The sequence below is a fragment of the Polyergus mexicanus genome, unplaced genomic scaffold, assembly GCF_030449975.1.
Source record: "Polyergus mexicanus isolate NDT 795.1 unplaced genomic scaffold, iyPolMexi1.0 SCAF_7, whole genome shotgun sequence".
Classification (NCBI taxonomy): domain Eukaryota; kingdom Metazoa; phylum Arthropoda; class Insecta; order Hymenoptera; family Formicidae; genus Polyergus; species Polyergus mexicanus.
Window position 1 is genome coordinate 5977508 of NW_027223327.1, and position 9143 is coordinate 5986650.

At 41.8% G+C, this 9143-nt stretch overlaps 2 protein-coding genes across 2 annotated transcripts; one reads left to right on the plus strand and one right to left on the minus strand.

Moving 5' to 3' along the window:
- Positions 1-4442: 4442 nt before the first annotated feature.
- Positions 4443-5376, plus strand: LOC138934952 (uncharacterized). Its single transcript, XM_070299122.1, has 2 exons — positions 4443-4665; positions 5117-5376. Exons 1-2 carry the CDS (start codon positions 4443-4445, stop codon positions 5374-5376), a joined length of 483 nt encoding a protein of 160 aa, XP_070155223.1.
- A 1765-nt stretch (positions 5377-7141) lies between these two features.
- LOC138934953 (uncharacterized) lies at positions 7142-8029 on the minus strand. The gene has a single exon (XM_070299124.1). It carries the CDS (start codon positions 8027-8029, stop codon positions 7142-7144), a length of 888 nt encoding a protein of 295 aa, XP_070155225.1.
- Positions 8030-9143: the final 1114 nt, after the last annotated feature.

The following is a 9143-nucleotide window of genomic DNA, read 5'->3' on the forward strand; positions in this document are numbered from 1 at the left end:
GGAGAACAGCACTTCCCGAGTGCCGAGGCCATTTCGGAACCCGAATTCGGTTTCATCCAGTTGACATTCGCATTTCTTGAAGATTCGAGTGTGAATTATTCTAAGGAATATTTTGAGAACGTGAGACATATGAGGCTGATCATGCGATAGTCATTACAGCGCGAGGCGTGAGTCTTTTTCGGCAAAGTGGTAAATGTCGATTTCAACCAATCAGAAGGGATATTTCCTGATTTATAGATTGCATTGAAGAGTGAGGTTAGGAAATCTAATCCCCTTCCTTCTTGGTCGGCTATTAATTTAATGACCTACAGCATATATGTTGTCTGCGCCAGTAACTTTTCCGTTCTTCTCAGCTTTTATTGCGTGGATAATCTCGCCTCTAGTGATTTATGGACCAGTTTCGTTTGTTTTTGTCTCGGCCTATTGTCATCAAAAAGCTCTACGTATTCCTTCAATCTTTGAAGTTTTGCTTCCATTCCCAGAATTATTTCATTGTTTGTATCCCGTAGGATTAAAATTTAATATTTTCGAGCTTGATTTGTCATTTCCTTTACTTTTTTGTGCATATTGAACGCATCGTGTTTTTCTTGAAGTACTTCGATTTCCCTACACTTCTCAGACATCCTTATTCTTTCGCTTCTCTGCATTTCCTTCGGATTCAGATCTTCTTGTTAAGTTCTTTATAGAGTAAAGGATTTGGTTTTTGTATTTTCTTAATATACTCAATTTGTAATATTTCTATTTTGTCTTCTTTTCTTGTTATGTCAAATCCAACATAGGACATAGATTTTTGTATTGTAATCATCTTAAACTCTTGTTTTAATTTATTGATTATTTGATTTATTTCTTCAAGATTACTGCCGATCATAATTCCGTCATTAACATAAATTCCTAAAATTAATTTTCAATTTTTTTTTTAGATAAGCATTGTTCACTTTTTAATTGGTGAGATCCTTTTTCTTTTAAGAAATTTGTAAATCATAGATTCCATCTTATTAGTGCTTGCTTAAGATCATATAATGCTCTTGCTAATTTGAATATTTTATTTTTACAATTATATCCTTCTGGAGGATACAAATATACTTCATCTTGTAATTCATCATATACAAAAACATTTTTACATCAATTATCACTATTTGATATTTATTCAATGTTGCTATAGCAAACAAGCTTCTTATTGTTGTTGTTTCTATCATCGGACTCAAAATATCTTGTTGATCTATTACGCGTTGTTCATATCTCTTTACTACTTGTCTTATATCTTCTATCTTATTTTATCCTGAAAATCTATTTACTATGTAATGGTTTTCTTGTTTCAATATCGTAATGTCAATTATTTCTCAAATATTATTTTTTTCAGTGATTTCTTTTCTTTATTTATTGCTTGAATCCAATTTTCTTTGTCAGAACTGGTGACAGCATCTTTGTACATTAAATATGTATAATACAGGGTCTGTCCAATAAGTATCAAGACTATTCACCAAAAAATAATTTATTTCAATTATATGAGTAGTGTTATTAGGAGAGTTCTAAGCCGTAGTCCTCTGAGGGGGGGTGAGGGGCGAGGAAAAACCGGCGCGGGGGTATGACGTCACGCGGGGGGAACGCGGCGAAACGGTAGGCGCAGGGTCCGCGGAGAGGGGGGAGGGGGAACGCGGCGATTTTTTTCCCGCAACTTTGTAATGCAATGTTTGTTATTGATATTAAGTTAGATTAGATACGTAAACGAGAAAAAAAATAAAAAAATTGAAAAAAAATGTCGCGCGCCGACGGGACTTGAACACGGGCCAGCAGCGTGCCAGCCGTGAACCTTGCCTACTGCGCCACGCTCGCTTGCTCGACAACGTAGCACAGTTACTGGTATACATACCGCGCGTGAAACTCTACCGTACATTTTCTCGGAAACCAAGCCGTAGTGCGTAAATTTCCGTTAGCCTGGTACTTAGGGCAAATATCTCTACAACATATCTGAGTCCCATCTAAATCCATTTATATCATGTTGCGGGGTCCCCTTGTGAGCGGTTTCGATTCGGTGCGCCTCTATAAATAGAGCCCCGATGACTCATTTTCCAAAATCTGATTTGAGATTCGCGAGAGCAAATATGCGGTTCGCGCGAGAAGCGACGATAATCAAAGTAATAAATTTTGACGATAAAACACGAGTAATGTCCGAGAAAGAAATACGCAAGCATGGAAACATGCTGCCGACTACTATACGCGGTATCATTTGCGGTCCTTCGAATTACGGTAAGACTAACGTGTTGATAAATTTGATAGAAAGTTTACACGGTGTACATTTCGAGAATGTGTACGTATACTCGAAATCACTTTAACAACCGAAATATCGATACTTGGAAAATTTGCTATTATCGATCGATGAAATTGGTTATTTTACATTCTCTAATAATAGTGACGTTATTCTACCGAGCGAAGCGCTTCCGAATTCCATTTTTATCTTTGACGACGTGGCGTGCGATAAGCAAGATACGATAAGAGAGTACTTTGCAATGGGTCGACACTCGAGCGTCGACTGTTTCTATCTTTGTCAAACGTATGCCAAGATTCCCAAGCATCTTATACGGGACAATGCAAATTTACTGATTTTATTTAAACAGGATGGTACAAACTTGAAACATGTATACAACGATCATGTAAATACTGACATGTCTTACAGCGATTTTCGCGCATTCTGTCAGAAATGTTGGCAACACAAGAATGGATTTGTAGTGATTGATAAAGACAGTTTACAGACTAATGGATGATATCGAAGAGGATTTAACGATTTTGCAATACCGTAAAGTGGTTAGTCGCTATCGATATATCGATCAAGCAACGTTTACAAATTTTCGTCCGAGCGCAACATGACGACGACGATTGACAGTGACGACCGTGAGAAGATTGCGAGAGAGATTGTAAAAACGAGCGAATCAATCCGCAAAAAATATCGTTCTTTAAAAACCGGTCAAATGGAGGAAGAGGTCGCATTGGAGAGGAACTTTAAAGCAATTTTCGAACCTCTAAAACAACTTGTCGAAAATACAATCAATGTGGAATCTAATGAAGCAAAAATCGAACCATCGAGTATGGTCGAAGACAAGCATCTGAAAAAAGAGTCTGGAACAAAGCGAACAAGGTCAAATATATCATTGAACGATTCGCTAATAACTTCTACTCCAAATCAATCAAAATGTAAGCGAATGAACAATTATCGAATGTGGTTACTTCTACTCCGATAAAAGATGTACAATCGAATCAAATATTGTACGAAAGATCGTCTCCGTATGTGGAAGAAATTTTCGAAACCACGCCTGAAACGCTTGCTACGTCGGTTCAACATCTGTTACAAACGTCCGAGGGTCAAAATACATTGCGCACACATCTGGGTCCACTAGGGCAAAAATATGTGGGAGCTATTTTGAGTCAAGATAAAAATATCAGTATGGATTATGTTTACGGTGTTAAATTTTCCAACGAAGGAATGATGCTTGGTGATAAAATTTTTGATGTAGATAAAGATGACAATATAATTATCGGTGGAATAAGATACATGGGAACACCAGGTCTCTACGAGTTGATTTTCAAGAAAATACCCGACGGTGACGTATACAATGACGATGATAAAATTAAATACAAAAATATATTACTGGCAACAAATGCGCATAGACGTGGCAATGATATGCGTAATCCAGTGTTAAATAACTAGGGATACAAGTATAAAAATATAATAGCGCCATTAATCTCTATTAAAAATATAATAGCGCCTGAAACAAAGCTGGAAGAGGTATGAACATACCTCGAACTATGACGTTAAACGATAATAAGATCGATTACGTGCATTGGAATGATCCCAACGAGTTGGTAGATCGCTTGCGATTGCTGAAAGCTTCGCGTCAAGCCGGCAACAATGCCCACGACAATGAAATATTATCAATTATCGAGGAACTTTACGAAGCTGGCCTTATTATAAATTAATCTATGCGTTGGCGAAACGAGTCTGTCATTATTGTTTGTATCGAAATGTCGATTAATAAATTTGGATTATCGTTGGGAACACCGAACAACTCATACTATCAATGGAATGGATTACTAAGAAATTACGTGCGCGATAACGCTCTGTGTCAGACAGCCTCCGGCTTTGACGCAAGGTCGCGCAAGATACGACGCGTAGCGCAACCGGAAGATGATACTGATGTCACAAACAAACTGTACATGGAAATACGTGTCAAGCTTTTGGAGGACAGACAGGAAGAACTTGAGAAAAAAATAATCACGCTCGAGACGAATGTATAAACGCTGCAAATAATGATGGATGAGATGCAGAAAATGCTTCGGTATGCAACTCACGCGCAGACTACATCTAATTCAGCGCAGGAGAAGAAAGATATATAAAGAATATACGTGGAGGAATTATCTCATTATTGCAAATTATGCCTCGATCAAATATGTCGCAAAAGACCTCTGAAAAACAGCTCCTCGTGGAAGAATTGTATGCTCCATCGAGAAAAAATTTCCCTCGTAGACGTGTCATAGTACGCGGATACGACGATATGTGGCAGGCGGATGTGGTCGAGAAGCGTCCATATGCACGATTTAACAAAGGCTACAACTACATACTTACAGTTATCGATATGTTGAGCAAGTATGCGTGGGCTGTACCGCTCAAGAGTAAGAGTGGAAACGAGATATCGGATACGATCGCAAAGATAATTCGAGACGATGGAAGATGTCCGAAAAATTTTCAAACCGACAGGAAAAGAATTTTACAACACAAATGTACAGAAACTCGTGAACAAACACAGCATTAATCATTATTCGACGTACTCTATCATGAAAGCCTCGGTCGTGGAACGATTCAACCGAACGTTAAAGAACAATATGTGGAAAATGTTTACGCTTAATGGAAATTACAAGTGGATCGACGCGTTGTCCCGGCTCGTTGGAGAGTACAATGCGCGAAAACATCGCACTATCGGTATGAGACCTATCGATGTTATTCCCGCGATCGCCGATAAACTTTTAAATACGGTATACAGCAACGTAAAGATTGCGGTATCGGCAAGATTCAAAGTAGGCGATCCGGTACGCGTAAGTAAATTCAAGACCATCTTTGACAAAGGTTACACGCCAAATTGGTCGACCGAAGTGTTTAAGATCGTTAAAGTGCAGAAAACTAATCCCGTGACCTATGTACTCAAAGATTCGTGCGGAAATCCCGTCGCCGGCGGATTTTACGAATACGAGTTACAACGCATTGCTAATCCCGACATACATCTCGTGGAAAAGGTGATACGCAAAAAGGGTGGCAAGGTTTATGTGAAATGGCTGGGATTTGATACTACACACAACTCTTGGATACATAAAAATAATATATTATAAATATGTTAACAATAATACATAATAATATTTTACAAATATAAACAAAATTGTATACATTGTAAAATATACATATAATTTACAATAAATATACATATAATTTTAATTTACAATAAATATACATAATTTTTTATTTACAATAAATATACATGCTTTTTATTTACAACGGTATTTTATAATGTCCCTACGGTAGCGTGTCGGTGGTTTCGGATACGATATACCGCTTGTCATCGTACGGACTTAGAGCAATTTTTGTCTCACGAATAGTGTATACTTCGTGTAATTTAGATCTTATACAAGACTGCTGACGCGTCATTTCAATCTCTTCGTTCAAACACTGCGTGTAATCGTCGAATGTTATCGTTCTCGCGACGACGTTACTCTTGACGTCTTTTACTTTTTTCGTGTCTTTCTTACCATCTACTCGCAATGCGTACATTTTTGCCTTAAGCCCGACAAATTCGGTCATGATGGCGCCATTATTTTCATCCTTCATTAAACCCGGTATCTTATTATTCGCGAGCGGTATACCGTACACATTGTCTACCGCATAATCGCTGGTATCGAATTTGTCGACGTTGCGCTTTATATTCTCATATACATCTTCACACTCGACGTGATATATGAGGCTGTCGGTGTCGGTGTACATGACTTTACATTTCTCTCGATACATAGGTACTATGTAATCGTGGTGAAACTCGTACGAACATGTCTTGGATATGTCGAGTATACACATACCCATGTAGATTGGTTTATTAAATTTAACTTCGAGATTGCGCAATTCAACGGCGATCAGATTCTTTGAAAATGCTTCTACTATGAAATTTTGGTTTTGCGATCATCGCCTCTGCGCCATATCTTCCATCCCAATGTGTCACGAGCTTAATATTAACGTGATTGCGCACATTTTCCATCGTTTTGCCAAATACCGCATTATTCATTAATTTATATAAATTTTTTTCAAAATCATTTTTTGCGAGTGTTCGGAATTGTGTATTGAGTTCGATATAACTGAGAAGCCATGGAGATTGTGAAAACTGTAATATTCAATGTATTTTTGTAATTCGAAGTCCGTGTCGCGTGCATTGCTGCAGGTTGCGGTAATGTATTACGTAACGCTTCTTATCATATAAGGTTGCGAGCAGCTTATCCTGCTGCTTACCAGGTGGTTTGTCGCGTGTCGGACAAAACGGTAGGTCAGTGTGCGCATCGTGAACACGTTGCGGATACTCGAGATCGACTTCAAGGATGTAGCCTATAGGCGAATCGAGCGCGATCGATGATGTATCAAAATCGGATACCAGTCGTCGACCTATCGAAAATCTGCATAGGGCAAGGGTTGACACATTGCCCATCCGTACAAATTATTTACATCAAAATACGTGAGATACGTTGAAGGTTTCGATGGATCGTACGATTGCATATACTTGTTATTAGCATGTGCGTATCTGTTGGAACATTGACTCAAACCACCACGTATTCCGCGTTCGATAAACATAACCATGTCGATATCCGTAAGCAATTCGAATGTAATATTCGTATGCTTCAACATGGCGTCGCACGTGTATCCGGGAAGAGTGTTTGATGCTGATTGGATTGATAAGACCGGCATCGGGATTGGGTTGAGGTTGCGTATGAGAGAGAAAAGGAAGGGAGAAAGAGCACTAAAGAGAAGGACTAGAGTGAGTAAGATGATGGTGATGAGATTGCGCGAAAGTCGCGATATTTTCTGAACATTCCGCCCGCCTTCTACAACAGCGTTGAAGAATTATGCTATTGGTGATGTTGAGGCCGAATCCGTTGCTGGTTGCTCCGTGGGTGAGGGTTGATCTGGTGTCGTCGGAAGCACTGCCAACTTGGTGATAGGCTGCTTGAGTTCTGTAGTGGCCGTCTTGAGGGTGACCACTCTGCAGAGACCGTCCGAGCCAAGATGAAGCTGTGTGACCCGAGCAAGAGGCCATTTTGATGGGGGGAATCTCTCATCCGTGAGAAGTACAAGAGAGCCGACTTTGATTTGTGTGGAGGGATGATGCGATTTCGATATCGCTAGCTGATGTTGAAGACATTCAGCTGACCAACGGGACCAGAAATGCTGGAATTGCTGCTGAATGACCTGCCACCCAGATAACCTTGTGAGGGGCACTGCGGAGAGAGATGGCTCCGGAATTGTAGTTGGCGCTGCCCCGATGATGAAGTGCCCGGGAGTGAGGGCTGCCAGGTCTTCTGGGTCGTCAGAAAGTGGACACAATGGCCTGGAGTTGAGGACTGCCTCGATTTGAACTAGAAGAGTCGTAAGTTCTTCATAGGTTAGGGCAGTCTCGCCTATAGTTCTTCGCAGATGATGCTTGACCGATTTGACAGCGGCCTCCCATTTACCGCCGAAGTGAAGGGCTGCTGGAGGATTGAAGATCCAAGTGGTGCCGTCATGGGTCAGTAGCTGAGCGAGTTCCGAGAATTCCTTTGATCCCGCATTGAATAGCCGCTTAAGAGATGTATCTGCCCCCTGAAAATTGGTTCCACAGTCGCTAAAAAGAGTTTGGCAGATACCTCGCCGTCCCGTTAACCGCCGATACGCTGCGATGAATCCGTCTGTCGAGTAGTCCGTCACTGCCTCCAGATGAACCGCCGAAGTTGAGAAGCAAACAAAGATAACCATCCCTTGTGACACTTAGCCCCTCGTCCTCGCCAAGTTTTAAGAGTGAGGGGGCCGGCGTAATCAACCCCTGTGTTGAGAAAGGGACGAGATGGCGTAATGCGAGATGGCAGTTGACCCATGAGTTGCTGTGCCCTTACGCCTCGTTGTCGAGCACACTGAACGCAGCGGAAAATGTGAGATCTTACTGGAGCTCGGCCACCAACGATCCAGTAAGCCTGGCGAAGATAAGTCAAGGTTACCTGAGTTCCGCCGTGAAGAGTCCTTAGATGGGCGAGATATAATGAGTCGGGACAGATATGAATCCCGTGGCAAGATGGCTGGGTGCTTGCATTCAGAGTCCAATTGAGAATGCTTGAGTCGGCCTCCGACTCTGAGGATGCCCGAATGATCGATGAAGGCCGTAAACTTGGCGAGAGGATGAGACCTTGACAAGTGTGCTCCGCTTGATATGAGTGTCAGTTCCGATGAGAAGTATGCCGATTGGACTGACCGAATCCAATATAGTCGTGAAACTTCCAGATCTGCAGGTGTGAGAGGTGTGGCCAGAGAAGACTGTGGTATGCCTTTGAGGATCGCGCAACACCGTTGACAGTGAGCCGTAATTCGAAGAAGCCGTGTGAGCGATGAGTAACGATAGAGAAGCTCCCAGAGGTGGTGTGCCTTATTGTTGAGGAGGTGAGAAGAAGCCCGGGCCGCTCCTCAAGAGTCGCCGCCGAATCTAGCTGTGATACCGTGCTTGGCCAATGTTAAGGAGGCTGTGCTAGCCATGAGGGACCGTTCCACCAAAGATGATGCCGAGAGAGTTGCGTGGAAGAGAGACCGCGAGAAGCACAGTCTGCTGGATTCTCCTTGCCGGGAATAAACCGCCACTGGTCCTGAGGTACGCGTTCTTGAATTGCCGCCACTCGATTCCGAACGAAGTCCTTCCAGCGAGAAGGATGACTGTTGATCCAGGTGAGCGATACTGATGAGTCCGTCCACAGGTAGATTGGTACCTCCGCGAGTTCGTTGAACATAGCTGATGAGACGAGAGAGTAGAACCGCCGCCGTGAGTTCCAGCCGGGGAATGGTGAGCCTTTTGAGAGGTGCGACCTTGGTTTTGGCGCAGACCAGT

Excerpts from the sequence above, each read along its gene's own strand:
- LOC138934952 (XM_070299122.1), top strand. The coding sequence starts at position 4,443 with ATGTCGCAAAAGACCTCTGAAAAACAGCTCCTCGTGGAAGAATTGTAT. Across the intron at positions 4,666-5,116 it reads GTGGGCTGTACCGCTCAAGA|GTTACACGCCAAATTGGTCG; the intron begins GTAAGAGTGGAA and ends TCTTTGACAAAG.
- LOC138934953 (XM_070299124.1), bottom strand. The coding sequence starts at position 8,029 with ATGGTTATCTTTGTTTGCTTCTCAACTTCGGCGGTTCATCTGGAGGCA.